We start from the raw sequence: 24,689 nt of genomic DNA, 5'->3' as shown, positions 1-24,689 counted from the left end.
ACACAGGCAAACAAAGGGAAAAAGAACAAAACAGGAACGAACTCACCACTCCTACGATAGACAACAGGCAAAGGTAAGAAAACACACATGCCAGACTTGTAGGACGAGGGTCACCTGCTAGTATCTAGGATAAACTACCAGAGCGTGGTTTTGCCTGTCAGTGACTAGGACTACACCTCTTCAGCGCCTCTTCCATATGCCAATTCCATACTCTGCTAGTAGCTAGAGCTTATTGGAATTGTGGGACTCCAGGTCGCTTGGCCGGTCCACATCGCAGGAGATAATTGGAAATCTTCAGGTAGGAAGACCACAAACTAGGTCCTTCGGAGGAGGACAAAAAAAGAACACAGCCCCTGGCAGAGAGCAAAGATTTATGGGAGTATCATCCTATAGGGTAGTAGAGGCGGGACTAAACCCACATGTAGGCTGCCATGGAGTCTGTCAGGAAAGGGTTTTTGATTGGAAACCCAAACTGACATCACACACAATCATTAAAGACACAGTTCCACTCATCAGAACAAAACTCCCTCAGACACCTATGGATTTATCTATATAGTTAAACCTATAATCCCAACAAAAAGCTAAGAATGCAAACAATGTTATCTCTGGGGAATCTTGTTTAAATACTCAACAATCCACTATTTCTGATGAGAACCCAACCTTGCCAAACAACCCCCTCGCTCCACTTTTGAGGTGAACGAACAGGAAAAACTAGAAAACTCAGATTCCACTTGTACAAATGTAAAATCCACAGATGTTCCCACAATTACTTTTACTACTGACAGTAGTAAAAAATAAGAAAAGAGGAATTAGAGGAGATAGAAATAAGAGACAAAATATGAGAAAAAAAAAATCTTTCTTTCCCTATGGTCAATGAAGATGAAAATTTTCTTATGTTAACTTTAACCATTTTACAAATGAATTCAATAAATGAACAAACTATGTAACAAAATGAATAGGCAACTCAAATTACATGAATTTAATATCCGATCCAGCTCTAGCCAGTCGGGAGTTGCAAAGCAATACTTGACACTCATAGGATATTTGACGATTATCTATTGAGATTTCTATATATCCCATTGCAGGTACTTTGCCCTCCATACTCCTCTCCAGGTCCAAGAGCATGGCCTCCTGCAAGCCCGGTGGACTGTGGATTCACCTGGAGGGCGCAGAGGGGACGTGCAGAAATGATGGTATCACTGAACGCAAATGTTTTTTTAGCATTCTGGTTTGTGCGATACAGCCTCACCCTCTCATCTGTCCAATGTTAAATATACCTCTATGTATATGGAGATATATTTTTTGCAATTTGAAATGTTGTAATAATGTTTCCTATACTGTTAAATGTCTTAATTGAAGACCAGAAACTAAGGGGTCTAAATGCATTAGGGTATTCATGTGGATAGTAATATTGGAAATGTAATTGGCAAACCATGTTCTCCTTGGGGCTTTTTGCCATGAGAGATGTTTTATATTGTTGTTTGTGTCGAAAACCAGATCTTGTATTTTTAGGTACAATTCACTGTATATTTGTATTCATCATTTATTTCTTGTCCCAATAAAATACTTCTACACCTTTTGCTGCCTAAAAAAACCCCTAGGGAAATAATTTTCCATAATTTTTTTTGCAGCTGATGAAGAAGGTGGTATAGTGTGTCAGCTCCGCTGAAAATCCGGGCTAATATTCTGACACAGATCTCCTGAGTCACTCAGATCGCTCCTAACTTGCACCAGAGGACTCCTCACTGCGTCTCCGATCTATCGGGAGCAGAGAATCTAGCTCAGCAGCAGAGCATGGCATCCAAGATGGCGCCCGGATACAGTGCTTGGCCAAGGAGGCGGCCATGAAGCTGTATGGTGGCTCCCAGGGGAAGAGTAATCTGCCTTGGATACCCACCTTTCTCCTGGAATTGAATGGCCAGGAACCTCTCCCTGAAGATCCGGAGGCTGCATGGACAAAGGACACAGAGCCTGCCTCATCCTGGGACACTTAGTACACCCCTGTTAACACTGCCAGGACACAGACTGACCAAGTGCTGCAGGCCCCGGAACCTACCCTCAGAGACATTTTCACAGCAGTCACCTCCTGTAATACATCCATTGCTACCCTGACCACTGAGATTAAATGGGTGAAGCTGGAATTTAACCTAGTGAGGCAATATATGCAGAAACTGCGTGAACTCACTGTGGCCCTAGAAGACAGGGTGAGTGGCGTGGAAGATGAGGTTGTGCCATTGCAGAGAGAAATCCGCCATATGCAATCAATTATTACTGGCCATTCAACCCGCTTAGAGGACATGGAGAACAGGCAGAGACACAATAATATCCGCGATGTGGGCATACCGGAGAAGGCAGAGGGGAAAATTTTGGTGGCCTTTATTGAAAATTGGCTCCTTAACACATTTGGCAAGGACTCCTTCTCCCCCATGTTTGCAGTGGGCCCATAGAGTCCCGCCCAGACCGCCTAAACCTGGAGAGCCTTCTCGGCCATTCCTATTTAAAATGCTGAATTTCAAAGACAGGGATGCTATACTGTATCAGACTAGAACCAGAAGAACCCTTATGAAAATGGATAACACCTGCATATCATTCTATTCTGATTTCTCTGCTGAGTTACAGCGTCAGAGGGCCAAGTTCACTGATGTAAAGAGGCTTGTTGCATACGCTATGTTGTATCCTGCCAAGCTCCGAATCGCAGCAACCGGCGAGACAATTTTTTGACACCTCTATTAATGCATCCAACTGGCTGGATCGTATGGCGCACACCCTCAAAAAGACACCAGCACACATGACACGATAGGGCTTTACCTTCTACTTCTTCCTGATGTTGAGTGCTGATGCCCTGGGAGTGGATTTGAGAACACTTGTTTTTTTTATTTTCCTGTTTCTTGTTCCAAATTCCAATCCTTCCTTTCAGGTGGAGAGGAAGAGACGAAATGTCCGCACTACATCTCACCACTGACCTAGACTCGCAAATCCCTTTGAATCAGTGTGAACTGAGACGTGTGGGCCCTCCCTAACACCGTCCTGCGTGGACATGCACTCTGTTGTTGAGCTCCTTCGTTATTTAAAGGATGCAAAGTTCCTTCTTTTTTCTTTTTTTTTTCCTTTTTTGTTACCTAAAATTTTTCTTTCTTCCTTTTCGTCTACCACCACTGACACCTGCTGGTAGCAGGGTGAACATTTCTGGATTTTTTTTTTTTTTTCTCTTGCTTGCCCAACCGGGAATACCTTTTTATGGCAGTCACTGTCACCTACTCACCTGGACTCTGTCTGGGGAACCAGAGTCACATCAATACTATTGCTTAGGGCCACTAAATGGAAAGGTGGGGAGTCCCCTGTTGACTCACTCCACCCAGAAATGTTCCTACAATTTACTTACCTGATCGTTGTCTCATGTCTAATGTATGCACTTTGATTTCATGGAATGTGAGGGGGCTGGGTGATGGATAACTAAAAATGGGAACAGTGTTATGCATGCTTGTCTTTATACATTTTCTCCCCCTACACATCCATCCCAAACCACATAGATCTGATAGTATTAATTCACAACCCAACACACTTACATTAATCCCAAACAGGCACAGCTCATATTAAATAGTATGTAATTCACCTTAGATACAGTGGCGTCCCTAGGGTTGGTGTCATCTGGTGCGGTAAAACATGGTGTCACCCCCCCCCCCCCCCAAAAAATAAATAAATTGTATTCCTGTTTTCTGAAAGTGCACCAAAGATGCAGCATGCAGGACTTTTTTTTGCTGTGCCTGGAGTTGGGTTTTAACATCTGTTAGACCCCTTTCACACTGGGGCGTTTTTCAGGCACTTTAGCGTTAAAAAAAGCACCTGTAAAGCGCTTGAAAGAAGCCTCATCTGCAATCCCAATGTGAAAGCCCGAGTGCTTTCACACTGAGATCCCTTTCACACTGGGGCATTTTTCAGGTGTTTTAGCTTAAAAAAAGCGCCTGTAAAGCGCCTGAAAGAAGCTGCAACTGCAATCCCAATGTGAAAGCCGGAGTGCTTTAACACTGAGGCGCTGTGCTGGCAGAGCGTCAAAAAAAGTCCTGCAAGCAGCTTCTTTGCAGCGCTTTTGGAGTGGTGAATACACCGCTCCTAAAGCGCCCCTTCCCATTGAAATCAATGGGGAGCGCCTGCAAAGTGCTTTTGGCAGTAGAGCTTTGTGGGGGCTTTTAACCCTTTATTTGGCCACTCGCAGGGGTTAAAAGCGCCCCAATAGCGTTCGAAAAACGCTGGTAAAACGCTGCTAGTTTAAGCGGCGCTTTATGAGCGTTTTTCAGGCGCTGACATTGTGAAAGGGCTATTAAAGCACTTGGGCTTTCACATTGGGATTGCAGATGAGGCTTCTTTCAAGCGCTTTACAGACGCATTTTTAACGCTAAAGCTCCTGAAAAACGCCCCAGTGTGAAAGGGGTCTTAGATTGGATGCAGCCACCACATCTAAGAATTGGTAAGCTCAGCTGCAATAGATTACATTTTTGTTTTAATACCACATAAGGATACATGTTCACATAGCCTTTACTTACTTGTCAAACAATGCCAAAAATGTAAGCCTGTCACACCAAACTTTAATCCATTTGCCTGGGAAAATACTGAATTTATAGAATTGCTTTTTCGGAAATTTATATTCTGATGAGACATATGAAGAATTTTCAGCTTCATGACTCAATGTCTGAAAACAAAAACATGCAAAAAAGTTTTAAGCAGCCCAGATCAAACTCATCTACAGATAAATGGACAGCAAAAGATCCAAAAATTCTAATTACTATATACCTGAACATAGATTATGATGTAATTGTGCACATATGCAAGTGAGAACCTGCAAAAGTAAAGTAGGAGGAGCTACAGAAATGACATGAGATAGCAAATTTTAGCAATAAACTGTACCTAATTAAACACTTGAGGTCCACGCTATAGCCAAATGATGGCCACAGAGCATACCTGAATTTCTGGAAGGCCGTCATAAGACGTCCTCCCCTTTGCGCACTCCCCGCTTTCCCTCTGCAGGGCGCGTGGCACGTGTTGTGATTACAGAGTCACCCAGACTCGGGTGATCACTGATCTGAGTAAGGGGCAGATCCCGGCCCCTTACCACGTGATCAGCTGTCAGCCAATGACAGCTGATCATGTGTATAAACAAAAGCTCGGTAATTGGCTTATGCCCAAGGGACATTGGTTCCGAAGAGGAAGGAGGCACATCTGCCTCCTCCTCTGTGCCTCCAAGTGCCACCTGCCATTGCCCACAGTGCTCACCACTGCCACCTATCAATGCCCATGAGTGGCACCTATCAATGCCCACAAGTTCCACCTATCAATGTCCACAAGTGCCACTGCCAATCTCCACCAGTGGTGCCAATCAGTGCCTCATCAGTGCCACCTAACAGTGCTGCCTTCAATTTAACCTATCAGTGCCCATCACTGCCATCCATCAGTGCCCATCACTGCCAGCTATCAGTGCCACCTATCCGTGAAAACCTATTAGTGCCTCTTCTCAGTGCCCACCAATGCCACCTATCAATTCCCTTCAGTGCCACCTCTCAGTGCCACCTATCAGTGCCCACCAGTACCGCCCTATCGGTGCCCACCAGTGCAGCCCTATGATGCCCACCACTGCCGCCCTACCGTTGCCCACGAGTGCAGCCCATTGGTGCCCATCAGTGCAACCCATTGGTGCCCATCAGGGCAGCTCATCGGTGCCCATCAGTGTACATCAATGAAGGAGAAAAATTACCTGTTTGCAAAATTTTATACCAAAATATAATTTTTTTTTTTTTTATTCTGTCTTTTTAAATTTTTTTAACAAAAAATAAAAACCGCACAGGTGATCAAATACCACCAAAAGAAAGCTCTATTTGTGGGGAAAAAAATTATAAAAATTAATTTGGATACAGTGTTGTATGACAGCGCAATTGTCATTCAAAATGTGACAGCACTGAAAGCTGAAAATTGGTCTGGACAGGAGGGGGGTTTAAGTGCCCAGCAAGCAAGTGCTTAAAAAAAGTATACCAAACTAAGGTGGTGAAAGGCCAGCATATGCAGGAATATATAAGCCCTTGTACACACGGTCGGAGATTCCGACAACCAAATCCATCTGAGTTGTTCTGACGGATTAATTCCGGAAGAGGTCCGGAAGTGATGTTGCATACACACGGTCGGACCAAGTTGTCGGAAATTTCCGGTTGCCAAGAACGCAGTGACGTAAGCCACGTAGGGCGGCACTAGAAAAAGGAGGTTCAGCACCACGTCCGGCACCCTTTGGGCTCCTTCTGCTGATCTCGTGTGTATCGCGTGTTAGTAGAAGTTTGGTGAGAGACGATTCGCGCTTTTCAGATTTGTTTCTGCTTGTCTTTGCGTACCTGATAATCAGTGCGTGTAGTCAGTAAGCATTAGTTGCTCATTGTGGACTATATCTTGGTATAGTACGCTTTGATTTGCATTGCTTATTGTCTGCTTGCTTCTGCTATTCAGGTCGTTCTTTCAGGCATTGTTGTTTATCAGTGCTTTCTGTTGTCCGTTCTGACCAGCCGACCGTTTTCAAACCATGTTTCGTCTACGTACTCGTCTTAGAGTTTGTGCTGTGCAGGGGCTTCGTGTTGGGGTTCTTACTTTGACACAAGCCCGGTCCATGAACAGGGAGGGGAGGCGTTTGTGGACCAAGAATTGGTTGCGCCAGCGTGACCAGTTCTCGCACATGCCTTTGCTCCGTGAGATCCGAGAAAATAATCCTGATGATTTCAGGAATTATCTCCGGATGACGGACCCCGTTTTTCACCATCTGGTGGCTTTGCTGTCCCCTTATATCACCAGGCAGGATACCTGCATGCGGCAAGCCATCACTCCGGAGCAGAGGCTCATCATCACGTTGCGCTACTTGGCGACAGGGAGAAGCCTTCAGGACCTCAAGTTCTCCACAGGCATCTCTCCCCAGGCTCTGGGGATCATTATTCCAGAGACCTGTTCTGCCATCATTCAGGTCCTGCAGAAGGATTATATGAAGGTAAGTTTTATCCTTTAACATCACATTCTATGTATTTAATGTTTGCTAATGTCTTGCATTTCTTTCCTCATTCCCTAATTACCATCATTGCAATATGCTCTAATTCATATACTCTGCCCCTTTGTCCTCATGCATATTTGCCTCACTAACTTCCCCACCATGCTCTTCTTGGCCCATAAAACTATAATCTAGTCACTTACCAATGTCTTTTGTCAACTCTGATAAGGGGACCTTATACTTTAGGCTTTAAATACTCAGTTCCCAAAATGTTATACTGATCTTGGCCAAAAATGTTGGTGTCTAATCTGCTTGCAATGTTGATTTGCAAAATTATTAAATTTTTGTCTTGTTTCACTCCACAGTTTCCTTCAACACCACAGGAATGGCAGACTGTGGCCTCCCACTTTGCCAGTCGTTGGGACTTTCCCAATTGTGGAGGTGCAATTGATGGGAAACACGTCCGCATCTTCCCACCACCCAACTCGGGGTCGTACTATTTTAACTACAAGGGGTTTAATAGTATTGTGATGTTGGCGGTGGTATCTGCGACCTATGACTTCTTGTATGCGGACGTGGGGCAAAATGGGCGGATGTCGGATGGTGGAGTGTTCGCACGGACTGAGTTCTACTAGCGTCTCCAGAGTGGCAGTCTGGGCTTGCCACCCCCAGAAGAGAATCAGGAAGGACTCCCGTTCGTCTTCGTCGCGGATGAGGCATTTGCCCTGGCAAACCATCTGATGCAGCCTTTCCCGATGAGGACCCTCACCCCAGACCAGAGGATTTTTAATTTCCGGCTGGCCAGAGCCAGAAGAGTGGTGGAGAAATCTTTTGGAATACTGGCCAGCCGGTTCCGCCTTTTTTTAATGCCTATCCACATGGCGGAATATAAAATAAATCACATTGTGCTGGCCTGCTGTGTTTTGCACAATTTCTTAAAAAGACATTCAGCAAACTATGCGGTCTCAGTTGTCCAAGATGCAGACTTGCTTGAAAATGAGAACCTCATGGGCCTTGAAGCTGCTCGTGCTGGCTTGCCCCCCCAAAGCGCCCGTGAGGCTCGAACCCAATACATGGAGTACTTTGTGGGTAGGGGGGCCATTGATATTCCAGACAATGTCTGAGCGGCATTTTTCCTTTGAAACTCCAAAAAATCTTTGTTTTCATTTACTGCTTGGCTTGGTTTTAGGTGTCTCCTAGGTAAATTTATGTTTTTTGTTGTTGTGCCTTTTTCTACAACAGTGCAAACCCAAGTTCTGAGCGAGATGAGGGGACAGTCTCTTCTTCAGATAATCTTATTATGTTGTGGGTCTGCTACACACACACCTTGTTTTTGTTAACTAATGTATGTAGTGCATTACTGACCAAAATCTTGCTCATTTTCAGCACCATGACAGAAATATGTGGGCTCAGGAAAATGGCATGATTGTGAAAATGAACACATCACTGTGGGTGTTATTTACTAAAGGCACATCCACTATGCACCACAAGTGCACTGCAAAAGTGCACCTGAAACTGCACTTGGCATTGCCTTTAGTAAATAACACCCATTGTCACCGAAAACAACAATTTTATTCCAAATACTGCTTTTGCGCATTGAAAAAGGAAGCCACACATTGTTGATAATTTAACTTTTTAATCAAAGCACATTCACATGTGCATTTATAAAAGGGTTTTACAACAAACCAACATATTGGGTGTATCAAAAACATTATTTAAGGTCATTTTTGGGTAACTTGGTGTTTTTGTGTAAACAGGCATGTATCAAAGAGTAACATACAGAACACAGGAACTTACAAAGTTCAACTTTGAAAAGTAAAGACAATATCAGACATGAGTATGTACAAACTGGGCTGATATTGCCTTCATCACATGGGGTGTCACCCCTGGAAAAGCCAAATTTGGAAGATGCACACAGTGTGTCAACATGTGCTATCTCCCATCATGGGGGATCAATGTACATGTTTTGGGGCTGCAACCCCTTCATCTCAGCCACTTTCCACAAAACACGTACATTGATCTCCCATGATAGGAGATAGCGCATGTTGACACACTGTGTGCATCTTCCAAATTTGGCTTTTTGTAAAGGACAAAAGTTGTTGTTTAAAAGCAAAAAAATAAAACCCTAGCTAGTTTGGGTTGTTTCACCCACCCCCAAAACATCAATGATGTTCTTCATTTTATTTTTAACATCATTGATGTTTTGCTGTATATTTTCTAAATCCCGATTGCACCCCATTATCTCCCCAATCAGGATCTGGGCACTTTCACTGGTAAAATGTGATTCTTCTTCCACATCAGCTACAAAACAAAGCAAAAAAACACACCATGTATTATAAATATGCCGACATACATTGATGAGGTTACCGGAAGCTGTGGTCTCCGACACTCACCTGTTGTGGTGACAATTTGTCCAAGTTCAACGATCTCTCCTTCCTCCTCCTCCTCCTGCTCCTCTGCTTCTGGTGTTGGAATTTTGCCTTCTTTGGGAGGGGTGAGGTCCCTGGTGTCCTCAGATTTCCCGGGTCTTCTCTCCCCTATGACAATGTAAAAAAGGAATAATTAGCACACAGAGGGCAGAAATCGGAATATGAAACATTGCTTGGAAGTGTTGTACAATTGTGTTTTTTGGCTGAGTTCAAAGGTGAGAACATTATTGTGGACACTTTGTTAAGCTGGAATACTTACCTGCAGAACGATGTTTCTTACGAACGAATAAAACCATGAACTTGAAAGTGGCCATTGTAAACTGAACATGAAATCAAAGCACATGGAGCAGTATGCAAGCAAGAACAATCATTTCAACACACGACAACTACTTACTTTTTTGAAGAACACGCTTGATCCTTCTGTACTGATCGTGTTTCTCAGTTTCAGGTCTGACCAGCATTTTCTCAGTTGATCCTTGGATCGGCGTTCCCCAAAATTCTGCAGAAGACTCTTCACAACTTTAGTCATGATCTTGGCCTTTCTGATATTTGGGTTTGGGTAAGCTCCATACTTCCCATCATAGTCGGTCCTCTTCAATATGTCCACCATCTCCAACATCTCTCCAAAAGACCTATTTGAGGCCTTAAATCTTCTCCTCCAGGATCGGAACGTTTCAGGCTCCGGGCTTTTCTCACCCTCCTCCGCGTTAGTGGAACTATGATTGCGCACCTGCGTTCTCTCCGCCATGTGCTCTCCCCACTGCGCAGAAAGCGAAGGGGCGGGGAATAGCCTAGAAAGAACGTCAGGGGCGGGCGGAGTTTCACGCATGCACACTGTATAAAAACCGCAACACGCATGTGTCGTACGTACGATCTGTGAACAGAGGGAGAAGCTGAAGCGACGATCATACAAACGAAGGTAACATTTTGAACTTGGTACATCACTAGCCTATACTGCTTCTAGATTGAGGCCTGCATTAGGGGAGTTTAGCCTGACATTAGGGTTTGTCTTGTGTTGTGTCTTGCAGAGATTATGGACAGTTTCAATGATCACAGTTTACTCCCTCTGTTCATCGATAAATACAGGGAGCTGCCCTGCCTGTGGCAAGCGACGCACCCTCATTATAGTAACAGACTACATAAAGAGACAGGCAGCAATGGAGAAACTGGTTGAGTTTGTGAAGCCGGTGGTCCCCAGGGCAGATATCCACTATTTAAAAGTGAAAATCGGTGGCCTGAGGAGTACATATCTGAAGGAGAGGAAGAAGGTGCTGAAGTCCATGCAATCTGGAGCTTCAGCAGATGACGTTTATGTCCCCAGGCTGTGGTATTATAACAGGATTAGGGATGAGCTTCGTGTTCGAGTCGAACGTACGTTCGACTCGAACATTGGTCGTTCGGGCGTTCGCCGAATTCCGAACGTTTGGGCCGTTCGCGGCAAAATTCGTGTGGCCCACAATGCACTGCGATGGCGCAGTGCATTGCTGGCTCATGATTGGCCAAGTATGCACTGTGACCCCGCATGCTTGGCCAATCGCAGCGCCAGCAGCGAGGAGAGCCATGATTGGCCACGGGCGTCCTGCCTGTGGCCAATCATAGCTCAGGCTGTGTAGTGCACGCCCCACACTATATAAGGCCGCCTTTGAGGCGGCCTCGTGTAGTATGTTGGCATCTGAAGCAGTGGGTGTTCTGTGTACCTTCAACACAGTTACACACCAATCGTTTTTGGCTGATTTCCTATCTTGCTCTTGTGTAGTGGTTACTGTCTGTGCCCTGACCGCAGTATACACCACTATATTCACCTCACCTATATAGCTAGTGATCTAGCTTTAATAATAGAGCTTGCAGTCAGTAGTGTTAGGAGATAGTGCGTGCTGTCCGCGTGCTCTGTACCCAGTACATACCACTATAATCCACCTACATAGCTGTTCTCTATTTGAGCCCAATTGCCATCTGCAGGAGTTATTGGAAGTTGTGTGTGCTTCTAGCACAGCACAGCACAGTATACATCTGTATATACCCCTTTAACTCTGCTGTTTTCTGGTTATTGTCTGCGTGCCCTGACCGCAGTATACACCGTGATATTCACCTCACCTATATAGCTAGTGGTCCATCTTTAATAATAGCGCTTGCAGTCAGTAGTGTCAGGAGATAGTGCGTGCTGTCTGCGTGCTCTGTACCCAGTACATACCGCTATAATCCACCTACATAGCTGTTCTCTATTTGGGCCCAATTGTCATCTGCAGGAGTTATTGGAAGTTGTGTGTGCTTCCAGCACAGAACAGTATACATCTGTATATACCCCTTTAACTCTGCTGTTTTCTGGTTATTGTCTGCGTGCCCTGACCGCAGTATACACCGTGATATTCACCTCACCTATATAGCTAGTGGTCCATCTTTAATAATAGAGCTTGCAGTCAGTAGTGTCAGGAGATAGTGCGTGCTGTCTGCGTGCTCTGTACCCAGTACATACCGCTATAATCCACCTACATAGCTGTTCTCTATTTGGGCCCAATTGTCATCTGCAGGAGTTATTGGAAGTTGTGTGTGCTTCCAGCACAGCACAGTATACATCTGTATATAGCCCTTTAACTCTGCTGTTTTCTGGTTATTGTCTGCGTGCCCTGACCGCAGTATACACCACTATATTCACCTCACCTATATAGCTAGTGATCTATCTTTAATAATAGAGCTTGCAGTCAGTAGTGTCAGGAGATAGTGCGTGCTGTCTGCGTGCTCTGTACCCAGTACATACCGCTATAATCCACCTACATAGCTGTTCTCTATTTAGGCCCAATTGTCATCTGCAGGAGTTATTGGAAGTTGTGTGTGCTTCCAGCACAGCACAGTATACATCTGTATATACCCCTTTATCTCTGCTGTTCTATAAAAAAGGCATCTGCAGGAGTTAGTGGGTGTTGTGTGCCTCCAGCACAATATAAACTACCCAACTACTGTTTTACCCAACTCCCTTCAGGCCATTACCATGTCTGGAAGGCCAGCAAGGAGAGGCAGACAGGCGCGAGCCGATAAAAGAGGGCAAGCAGGCTCTGTGTCTAGAGACAACAGTTCTGGTCGTGGACGCGGTGCATTGTCATCAACACGTGGCCATGGGACATGCTTGTCCTTCTTTTCTGCAGCTGGACATGTTGAACCGCAACATGCCAACGACTTGGTAGAGTGGATGACCAAGCCCTCTTCATCCTCCTCATCCTCTCTCACCCAGTCTCAGGGTAGTAGCAAAGCAGCTGCCAACACATCGTCTTCCCTCCTCTCCTAGACCAACCACGTCCTCCTGAGGAGTCTCCTGAACTCTTTGAGCACAGTGTTGGGTACATGCTCCAGGAGGATGCCTAGTGTTTGGTGGGCTTTGATGATGACACTCAGCTAGAGGAAGGCAGTAGCGTGAGCGCAGAGAGAGGGGATGCTCAAGAAGGACAGCAATCTGGCAGTCATGTTCCACAAGCTGCAGCATACTGCCAGGTTTGCTACAGCGATGAAGAGGGAGGGGATGATGAGGGCACTGACTCCACGTGGGTGCCTGGAAGGAGGGAGGAGGAGGAGGAGGAGGAGGCACATGTCCAACGAGGCAGGATGCCCTCTGGGGGTCAGCTTAGGGGCAGCACACCAACTGAATAACACCGCAGAGCTCCGCCTGCGCAGAGCGCTTCCTCTGCACGTTATTCTAAAAGTTCTTTGGTGTGGGCCTTTTTTGAGACGAGTGCATCAGATCGCACCGCTGCTATTTGCAACATATGTCTCAAGCGTATCTCACGTGGCCAAAACATCAGCCGCTTGGGCACCACATGCTTGACCAGACATATGTTGACCTGCCATGCAGCTCGTTGGCAAGCGTACCTCAAAGACCCACACCAAAGAACAAAGCGGACCTCTCCTTGCTCCTCATCAGCTGGCATCTCCAACCCCACTAGACCTTCAGTCCTCTCTGAAACCTGCTCTGAGAGGAATGAAGGTGTAGAATTAGGTGTGTCACAGCCAAGTGCTTCCGGGAACTCTGCTAGTGGTACATCCACATCCGATTATAGCAGGCAAATGTCCCTGCCCCAGCTGCTGAACCGGCGGAAGAAGTTTACTCCCAGCCATCCACATGCCCAGCGGTTGAATGCTAGCTTGGCTAAATTGCTAGCACTTCAACTGCTGCCTTTTCAGTTGGTAGACTCGGCCCCCTTCCGTGAGTTTGTACAATGTGCGGTTCCTCAGTGGCAGGTCCCCAAACGCCACTTTTTCTCACGGAAGGCGATTCCGGCTCTCTACCGGCATGTGGAAGGCAATGTCCTTGCCTCGCTGGACAGGGCGGTCAGCGGTAAGGTGCATATTACCGCTGACTCATGGTCCAGCAGGCATGGACAGGGACGTTACCTGTCTTTCACGGCCCATTGGGTCACTCTTCTGGCTGCTGGGAAGGATGCAGGACAAGGTGCAGTAGTGTTGGAGGTTGTTCCGCCACCACGCCTCCAAAATGCTACTATTGGTTGTGACACACCTCTCTCCTCCACCCCCTCCTCTTCTTCTTCCTCCATGGCCTCTTCCAGTGCTCTGTCCTCAGAACCAGCGGTGCTCCGTAGGCGTTCCAGGGGCTATGCAAGTACGCAGGCAAAACGATGCCATGCCGTGCTTGCGCTGGTTTGTTTGGGGGACAGGAGCCACACTGGGGCGGATGTTTTGTCAGCTCTGCAGGGGCAGGCCGAGAGGTGGTTGACGCCACGCCAGCTTAAGCCAGGAATGGTGGTTTGCGACAATGGCACCAACCTCCTCTCCGCCCTCCGACAGGGACAACTGACCCATGTGCCCTGTGTAGCTCACGTCCTTAACCTGGTGGTGCAGCGGTTCTTGGGCAGGTACTCCGGCTTACATGATGTCCTGAAGCAGCCCAGGAATGTCTGTGTGCATTTCCGCCGATCATTTAATGCCTGTGCTCGGCTGGCTGAGCTCCAAAAGGAGTTGAACCTGCCCAAGAACCGCCTTATATGTGACATGCCCACCAGATGGAACTCAACATTGGCCATGCTGCAGCGGCTGCACACGCAGCAGAGGGCCATCAATGAGTACCTGTGCGACTACAGCACCAGGACAGGGTCAGGGGAGCTTGGTTTTTTCTCACCACGCCAGTGGGGCATGATCAGGGATGCATGCACTGTCCTGTCACCGTTTGAGGAGGCCACAAGGATGGTGAGCAGTGACAGTGCATGCATCAGTGACACTGTACCTCTTGTCCACCTCTTGGAGCATACGCTGCGTGGAATAATGGACAGGGCACTTGAGGCAGAACAGAGGCAGGAAGAGGAGGACTTCCTTGCCTCTCAAGGCCCCCTTTATCCAGACAGTGTTCCTGCTGTGCCACCCATCACACAGGAAGAGGGTGAGGAGGAGGAAGAGGAGGAGGAGGATGATTGTGTCAGCATGGAGGTGGAGGCTGGCACTCAGCATCAGCATCAGCAGCAGCAGTCTTATAGGGATGATTTACAGTCCCAAGAAACACGTGGACTTGTACGTGGCTGGGAGGAGGTAGCTGCGGATCATGTTGTCCTTAGTGACCCAGAGGACTCCGGACCGAATGCCTCAGCTAACCTACGCTGCATGGCCTCCCTGATCCTGCAAAGCCTGCGGAAGGATCCTCGTATTCTTCGGATCAAGGAGAGGGACCATTACTGGCTGGCCACTCTCCTTGATCCACGGTACAAGGGTAAGGTTGCCGACCTTATCTTGCCATCGCAGAGGGAGCAGAGGATGAGACATCTCCGGGAGGCCTTGCAGAAAGCTCTGTGCAACGCGTTCCCAGAGACTGGGAGGTCACAAACTCCTGGTCCTGGACAACGTGTTGCTGAGGCATCAGTCAGAAGGAGCGGTGGAGAAGGTGGCCGTCTGACTGATGCTTTCAGACAATTTTTTAGTCCGCAGCCCCAAGGTATGATTGGTTCCAGCACCCATCGCCAGCGTCTAATTTACATGGTGCAGGAATACCTAGGGGCAAGGTCAGACTTGGACACCTTTCCCACTGAAAATCCTCTGGCTTACTGGGTCTTGAGGATGAATCACTGGCCAGAGCTTGCACAGTATGCAATTGAGCTACTGGCCTGTCCTGCATCCAGCGTTCTTTCGGAACGCACCTTCAGTGCTGCTGGTGGCTTTGTTACCGATCACAGGGTGCGCCTGTCCACCAAATCAGTTGATCGACTGACCTTCATCAAGATGAATCAGTCTTGGATCACCCACAGCTACCAAGCACCTGAAGCTGATGTAACCGAATAATTTTTTTTGAAATACCACATCCCTTCAAGACTGCCTATGCTGATGCTGAGTGACTGTCCTGTTATGTTGATTGTCTATCCTCTTCCTCCTCCGCTGATATGTTGGAAGAACATTTTTGGTTCTGGGCGATGCCAGCAGCCCAATTTTTCTGCCCCTGTTTAACAGGGGCGTTTAATTACAATTTTTGATGCAATGCTTTGCAGCAGGGCTAATTCCTGAAATAAAACTAGAGTATATGGCAGAGGTTGGAGTGTGGTGGCACCAGTGCCTAAGGCCCAATTTTTCTGCCCCTGTTTAACAGGGGCGTTTAAGTACAATTTTTGATGCAATGCTTTGCAGCAGGGCTAATTCCTGCAATAAAACTAGAGTATATGGCAGAGGTTGCAGTGTGATGGCACCAGCACCAGTGCCTAAGGCCCAATTTTTCTGCCCCTGTTTAATAGGGGGGCTTATAAGTACAATTTTTGATGCAATGCTTTGCAGCAGGGCTAATTCCTGCAATAAAACTAGAGTATATGGCAGAGGTTGCAGTGTGATGGCACCAGCACCAGTGCCTAAGGCCCAATTTTTCTGCCCCTGTTTAACAGGGGCGTTTAAGTACAATTTTTGATGCAATGCTTTGCAACAGGGCTAATTCCTGCAATAAAACTAGAGTATATGGCAGAGGTTGCAGTGTGATGGCACCAGTGCCTAAGGCCCAATTTTTCTGCCCCTGTTTAACAGGGACATGTAATTACAATTCTTGATATAATATTTCACAGGAGGGCCCCTTCCTGTGCCCACCGAGAGTAACGGTGAGGACTTATAGTGTTGTGGCACCAGCACCACAACCACCAAAGGTAAATTTTTCTACCACTGTTCAACAATGGCATGTAATTACAATTCTTGATATAATCGTTCACAGCAGGGCGCTCCAGCGCCCACCAAGAGTCACTTTCAGGGCTTACAATGTTGTGGCAAAACCAACACCTTGTTCCGCCATTTCTGCAGAGCATATAGGGCAGGCCCCTACTTACTAACATCCAACTTACAAACATCAGACAGCAGCAAGTGAGATGAAAAAAGATGGACGACAAAACAAATTATACAGGGGTGATAACCCTTCCCTATGTTTTCCAAAAAGCTTAAAAATAGTATTTTTTGACTGGAGCTACACTTTAAAAATGTACCAGTTGAAAATTACAAACAGATTCAACTTAACACAACAAACCTACACAGTCCCTGTCTTGTTTGCACCGCCTGTATACTGCTGTTCTGAGTATATAGGGCCTGGGGGCCACATGCATTTCCTTTTTTTAATATGGGTACGGGGTTCCCCTTAATATGCGTACAAGACCCAAATAGGCTGGTAATGGGCAGGGAGGGCTACCCATGCCATTTTTCTGAATGATTTTCAACCATATTGCAGGAACCAGATATAACATTAAAACCGCAAGCAGTTTTAAATGGTGTTATTTCCGTTTAATGTCATTTTGTGCAGGGACTGTTCTAAACACGGGAAACACGTGGCACTTCACAGGCATACTACAGACACCCCCCAGGCACCATATTTAAAGGAATATTTCACTTTTTTTTTTTCACTTTAATCGTCATTAAAATCAGTGCTCCCGCCAAAACGGCCGTTTTTAAAACCTTTTTTTGCATTGACCCATGTCCCCTGAGGCAGGAGTCAGGTCCCCAAACCCTTTTTAGGATAGTATCTTGCATATTAGCCGTTAAAATTAGCACTTTCCATTTCGAACGTTCGAGTCCCATAGACTTCAATGGGGTTCTAACGTTCGTTTCGAACGCGGGGTCCGTTCGAAAGTTCTGGTGCGAACCGAACCGGGGGGTGTTCGGCTCATCCCTAAACAGGATGCATTTTCTGTAAGACCAGGCTGAGGTCAGAGAATCCTTCTCTACTCTTCCTTCCACGCGTCCTATGCTACATTCAGGAAGAACTGGGGGAGCCCAGCTTGAGCTATGAGTTTGAGTATAGTATTGTTGTACATATTTTAGGAGTAAAAATGAATGATGTTAACTTGATTTGTGCTCACTAATTGCTGATTTTAGAAAGTGTTTCACATGTCAATAGACAGTAGTGGTCAAAACCTTTGGGCCAAGAATGAAAAATGCTGGGCTCAGAATCATAGTCTTTTCTATTGGTTAACAATTTGCAACAGTCTTGATGTGAAAATTGTGTGTGTTTGATGAACTAAAAACTAAAACTATGTCCCTTTTTCATACACAGGAAGACATCAGCCGGGAGGAGGTTGTGGAATGCAGCAGCCAGGAGGTGGCTGTGGAAAGTGGCAGCCAGGAGGAGGCAGGGGTAAGTGGCAACCAGGCAGTGGGCAGACGGAGGAGCCTGACATTATGCCAGGTCCCTCACCTCCGCCTTCTACGCAAAAGGGCGAGAAAGGGGGGGAATGTGGAGGAGTCGGCTCTGAGGCTGATCGGGGAGGCTTCTGCGGCCCTTCAAGCCACCCCCACCTATCAAGAGGCCTTTGCCGCCTTGGCTGCATGCAAACTGGAGAAAATGGAGGAGGGGCAAAAACTCTTGTGCGAGGAGATAATTATACACACCCTCAACAAGGGTCTGTTGGGCCAAATCACACAAACAACACACTTGTGTGATTTGGCCCATGCCCCTCCTCCTCCTCCACCTTCTGCCACACCTCCAGCACCACAGCCACAGCCTGGAAGGAAGCGTGGAAGGAAGACCAGAGTGTGATTACCTGGGTTCATTCTGGTCTGACAGAAGATGCAGCCTCTTGTAGTACCACAGCCTGGGAACATAGATGTCATCTTCTGCTGTTCCGGGTTTCTTGGACTTCAGGACCAGACTTCTCTCCCTCAGATATGTACTCCTCAGGCCACCAATTTTTGCGTTTAAATAGTTGATGTGTGCCCTGGGGGCCAAAGGCTTCGCTAATCCCCCCAGTTTCTCCATCGCTGCCTCCCTCTTTATCTGTTATGCCGCGTACACACGAGCGGACTTTTTAACATCCAAAGTCCGAAGGACTGAGTCCGTCAGACTATCCGATCGTGTGTGGGCTGCAACGGACTTTTGACTCACCAAAGTCCGAAGGACTTTAGAATATGGAACATGCTTCAAATTTTTCTGAAGGAACTCCGCCGGACCCGGTCCCCTTCGAAAAATCCGCTCGTGTGTATGCTACTCCGACGGACTAAAACCGACGCTAGGGCAGCTATTGGCTACTGGCTATGAACTTCCTTATTCGAGTCTGGTCGTACGTCATCACGTTCGAATCCGTCGGAGTTTAGTGTGATCGTGTGTGGCCAAGTCCGTTCGGCCGAAAAGTCTGTCAGAACTCCGTCAGAATTCCAGCAGAACTCCGACGGAACTCCTTTGGAAGTCTGTCGGACATAAGTCCTCTCGTGTGTACGGGGCTTTACTGACACCTAAATAAAGGTTGTTTTTGTTTGAAGAAATACTTGCATATGTGTTTCACTTCAAAAAGGCCAGTTTATTTGTGAGCAGGTAGGTACATTTCAAAAATACAAAGTGAAATGAACAACAAGGGGCACCAACACTAAACAACCTCCTGTAGATTAAAAAAGAAAAAGATAATAATGTTGTTGTGGTAAGTTGACACAAAACACACCCCAAAAAATGCAAAGATGAGCAAACTGTCAAAAAAGGAGATGTTTATGAAAAAAAACAAACACAAAATTCCCCCAAAAAAAAAAAAAAAAAAAAGAAAAAATAATGTGTAGATGTGACGATTTAAAATATTGTATTGCTGAAATTAGTAAAAAAGACTGAAGAAATACGTTCGGGAGAAGTGTGTGTGACTATGAGCATCAAAAGAAGTTCATTCTTGCAGCATTGTAAAGAACAAGAGAATGCGCTTCATGAAAGAATTTTTAACATTGCAGCGTGAGGAATGTTCTATATCGATTACGAGCAGTAGTTTTACCTGAGCGAGCGCTTCCGTGTCCGAATTTGATTGTGAGCATGCGTGGCACCTTGTCCGTCGGAGTAGGCTACACATGAGCAGAGTATGTCCGATCGGAGCATTTTGTCGGAAAATTTTACCGGCAAGTTGGAAAAGTTGGTCCCTCGGATACTCCGACGGAAACAGTCCGATGCAGACCACACACAGTCGGAATATCCGACAAAACGGTCCGATCGGAAACATTCCGTCGGAATCTCCGACCGCGTGTACAAGGGCTAAGACGTAACTTAGAAATGGTGGAAAGCCTGCAAGCTATATGAGAAAAAAATAAAGACTTTCAGATAGCAGCACTAGTGGTTTACCAAACAGCTATGAGATAGTTGTTACATTGATTGATTCTTGCCTAAATGACGGACTCACCCTGGAATATGTTTAAGGGAAGCTCGTGGATGAAAAAAAAGCAAAAAAACTTAAAGCACAAACAGTTAAAATCCTTTCTGCAGAATCTGCATTAAGAACGGTCGCAATAAAGGAATATGTAGAGTGAAACATGTCAATGTTTTGTGTGCATAAGACAGGTCACTTAAACCCTAGGCACTGACCACATGCAAATATGTGGCCTCTCAGAGGCCAGGCCTTGGCATCGAGGTCCCGCATATTTGCTTGTATTAGCACCAATAGAGCTGTGCCAAGAACGCGCATCCTGTGTGCACCCGGCACAGTGTCCGGCGGCTCACGAAAAGCTCCCGATTGTTGCTTGAGATCTGGAGTTTTCTGATCATGTGATCACCGTGACAGCCAATCATGGCAGTTACACGGTCATAAGCCCCGCACCCTGGAATGCCAAATCCGTTAAAAGGTGGCTGGAGCCGGTGCCAAGGGGTTAAAGTATAACTAAAGGCAAAACTTTTTTTTTAGTTTTGGATAGAGTGGAGAGGAATTTGTACCCCTGTCAGTTTGTATTGCTGTCTGTGCCCCTGTTAACCACTTGACCTCCGTAAGATTTACCCCCACCGTGACCAGGCCATTTTTTGCTTTTTGCCCCATTTTTTGGCGTTATTTTAACTAAAAATTGTGCGGTCAGGCTTCGCTGTACTCAAACAAAATTGATATCATTTTTTTCCCACAAATAGAGCTTTCTTTTGGTGGTATTTGATCACCACTGTGTTTTTTTATTTGTTGCGCTATAAATGAAAAAAGACAGAATCAGGTCTAATCACAGCACGCCTGCAGAGCACGTATGGCCCCCCCCCCACACTTGGAAGTGCCAGGTCACGTACTATGTACGTGATCTGGCACAGGAGAGCTGCTTTGCTGACGTATAACAGCGTTACGTGGTTAAAGAGATTCACCCTCTCTAGTTATCCTGTTTGCCATTATCATCAAAAGTAAAAGAAAATCCCAAATTTTGGGTTGTCCCCAGAAAAGTAATGGGGGAAATCTTCCAATGGGGCACTGGTTCTTGTGACCCGGGGGTCCCCAAGGAATTCCCTTAAGGTGCAGGGATTGCCTCTCACTTTCTGTTTGGCTAGGGGACAGGAAGTGAAGGGAAATCTCTGCAATGGAACACAGATGGCAAAAAAGAGAGGTTATAAAACTCCTTTGCCCTGTCCAAAATGAAAAAAAAAAGTTTTGCCTATAGATCTACTTTAAAGGCAAACTGCAGAATTTTTAAGGCTAGAATGAATCAGCAAAAAGCAAATGAATCAACAAAAGGACAAAAATGTTAACAGAGATAACAGAGGATGTGTCAAATACTGAGTGTGGCTTTCAATTAAGGCGCCTTATCCTTTTTCATTTGGTACATTGACTCTGGAGGCACAAGTCATATGATCAATTATAAGATAGGTAAAAGAAACGCTTGCTTTTTAAATGTGAATATGTCAATAACATACTGTGCCCATCAATAGCAGCCACTGTGCCCATCCATTGCAGCCACTATGATCCCTGGTGGCATTAACCAGCACCCCCACCCACCTGTCTGACCGGCACTTACCCCATCTTGGTGGTGGGTCAGGCAGCGGGTGACAGCAGCAAGCTGTGGGACGGATGGCAGCTCCTGTGTCCTATATCAGACCCGCGCTTCCTGATTTGCAGAGAGGTGGTTCAGTGTTAGAAAAGCAAATAATAATTTGCTATTCTAACACATCTGGGTGGGCTCCAAGCGCAATGCTCTGCCCTCTGAGTCCAGCCTATTTTGAAGCCTTTTAGAGCCTATGGCTCTAATCAGGTGTTTCAAAAAAACACCCCCACTGCTGTAATTCAGGCGCCAGGTGTCCTAAAAGGGGCCGGATGCCTGAATAGGGGGTGGCCGTGGTGGCAATGGATAGATTCATGCTATGCAATGGATGCTATGCATGAATCTATCCATGATACATATGGGGGTGGCATGATAGAGGGGGCGGCGCCCATAATGGAAGGGCCGCCACTGAAAGAGTCTAAAGTAAACAGTTTAAAAGATAAATTTGGAATTTAGGAATAAAGAAATATACTCAGTTGTGCTTAAAAGTTTGCATACCCTTGGAAAATAACATACAGTATGTACAATTTTTAAAGTAAGCAGGCAAAATACATTTCTTTTACTTCTTATGGAATTCATATTCAACTGTAGGTCATGACAGAATGGCACAATCGTAAAACAAAACATGGCAACAAGTAAACAAATAAAATGACCCCTGTTCAAAAGTCTGCATCCCCTTAGTTTTTAATACTTAGTTCTTAATTGCCCCCTTTAGCATCAATGACAGTGTGCAGACTTTTGTAATAGTTGTCTATGAGGCCCTGAGCTCTAGTGGGTATTATAAATGCCCATTCATCTTGGCAAAAAGACTCCAGGTCATGCAAAGTATTTGGTAGTCTTGCATGAACTGCACGCTTGAGATCTCCCCAGAGCAGTGGCGGCTGGTGAAGTTTTAAGATGGGGGGGGCGCTAGACCACGCCCACCCTTTTGACCCATCCCACTTCTCATAAGCACCACCCATTATAGAATCCACCAACTCCGTCCCCATGTAGTACATCATATACAAGTCTCTACATTATACACAGGGCTCTATACTTCATATACCAGGCTCTACATTATAGACAGGGCTCTGTACATCATATACCAGGCTCTACATTATACACCAGGTTCTAATGACACATCAATATGTCTGACAGCCCAGCCACACTCCTCGTTCACCAGAGAAAAAAAAACAGGAAACACAAAAAAGGTGCTCGGGAAACAGCAATAGGCAGAGGTCACCGCAGACTATGAAGTACAAGAAAGCCTAATAAAATAAAACAAATACAGTCATCACATTTAGTGACTGCAATAATGCAATATCTTACATGTTTGCCTTTGGTGGTGGGATCAGAGGGATGGTGATGATCAGAGACAGAGGGATGGAGGTGGGGTGGGGAGTTGGATCAGTGGTGGGTGGGATGGGATCAGGGACAGAGGGATGGATCAGGGACAGAGGGGTGGTGGGATGGATCAGGGACAGGGGGATGGTGGGTGGGATGGATCCTGGACAGAGGTATGGGTGGGTGGGATGGATCAGGGACAGAGGGATGGGTGGATGGATCAGGGACAGAAGGATGGTGGGATGGATCAGGGACAGAGGGATGGGTGGGTGGGATAGATCAGGGACAGAGGGATGGATGGGTGGGATGGATCGGGGGCAGAGGGATGGATGGGTGGGATGGATCAGGGACAGAAGGATGGTGGGATGGATCAGGGACAGAGAGATGTTGGGTGGGATGGATCAGGGACAGAGATATGGTTGGTGGGATGGATCAGGGACAGAGAGATGGTGGGTGGGATGGACCAGGGACAGAGAGATGGTAGGTGGGATGGATCAGGGACAGAAGGATGGTGGGATGGATCAGGGACAGAGAGATGGTGGGTGGGATGGATCAGGGACAGAGATATGGTTGGTGGGATGGATCAAGGACAGAGAGATGGTGGGTGGGATGGACCAGGGACAGAGAGATGGTAGGTGGGATGGATCAGGGACAGAAGGATGGTGGGATGGATCAGGGACAGAGAGATGGTAGGTGGGATGGATCAGGGACAGAAGGATGGTGGGTGGGTGGGATGGATCAGGGATCAGGGACAGAGAGCTGGTGGGTGGGATGAATCAGGGACAGAGGGATGGTGGGTGGGTGGGATGGATCAGGGATCAGGGACAGAGAGCTGGTGGGTGGGATGAATTAGGGACAGAGGGATGGTGGGTGGGTGGGATGGATCAGGGACAGAGAGCTGGTGGGTGGGATGAATCAGGGACAGAGGGATGGTGGGTGGGTGGGATGGATCAGGGATCAGGGACAGAGAGCTGGTGGGTGGGATGAATCAGGGACAGAGGGATGGTGGGTGGGTGGGATGGATCAGGGACAGAGAGCTGGTGGGTGGGATGAATCAGGAACAGAGGGATGGTGGGTGGGTGGGATGGATCAGGGATCAGGGACAGAGAGCTGGTGGGTGGGATGAATCAGGGACAGAGGGATGGTGGGTGGGTGGGATGGATCAGGGATCAGGGACAGAGAGCTGGTGGGTGGGATGAATCAGGGACAGAGGGATGGTGGGTGGGTGGGATGGATCAGGGATCAGGGACAGAGAGCTGGTGGGTGGGATGAATCAGGGACAGAGAGATGGGTGGGTGGGGGGGCTTCATATGGGCTGTGTGTTTCACAAGAGCCTCCACTGACACTGCCAAACCGAGACACAGCAACACCAGTGGAGATAATAGAAGCATTGTGACGATCAGCACTTGATAAACACACAGCCCGTGTGAAACCTCCCCCTCCATCCATCCTGTAGAAATAAGGAGACCAGCCTTGTGTGATCGTCAGTGATTCTAATATCTCCACTGGTGTTGCTGTGCCTCGTTTGGCTGTCAGTGGAATCATTCAGCTCTGCCCCCCTCCTGTGGATTTCCAGCATCTACCTTGTTGTTGTTTCATAGCGGCAAGTGCAGGAGTTCACTCATCCGCTCCTCTGCTCCTCCGCTCGGCGCACTGGTCTGACACAGGGGAAAACCGGAAGTGACAGACTAACTAGTCTGTCACTCAAAGCACATAGCATAGTAAACCTATGGGCG

At 46.8% G+C, this 24,689-nt stretch overlaps 1 protein-coding gene across 2 annotated transcripts in view; it reads right to left on the bottom strand.

The window, feature by feature from the left end:
* Positions 1-24,689, bottom strand: part of PCNX2 (pecanex 2) — a 272,275-nt gene that overhangs the window by 177,712 nt on the left and 69,874 nt on the right. For both annotated transcript variants that reach the window (XM_077486198.1, XM_077486199.1), the window contains exon 9: positions 4,542-4,687. In XM_077486198.1, coding sequence (XP_077342324.1) covers positions 4,542-4,687 — 146 coding nt within the window. The remainder of the gene's footprint in view (positions 1-4,541; positions 4,688-24,689) is intronic.

Source organism: Lithobates pipiens, unplaced genomic scaffold, assembly GCF_037356315.1.
Source record: "Lithobates pipiens isolate NorthernLeopardFrog02 unplaced genomic scaffold, aLitPip1_a1.2 Scaffold_18, whole genome shotgun sequence".
Classification (NCBI taxonomy): Eukaryota; Metazoa; Chordata; class Amphibia; order Anura; family Ranidae; genus Lithobates; species Lithobates pipiens.
This window is presented reverse-complemented; position numbering and strand designations above follow the sequence as displayed.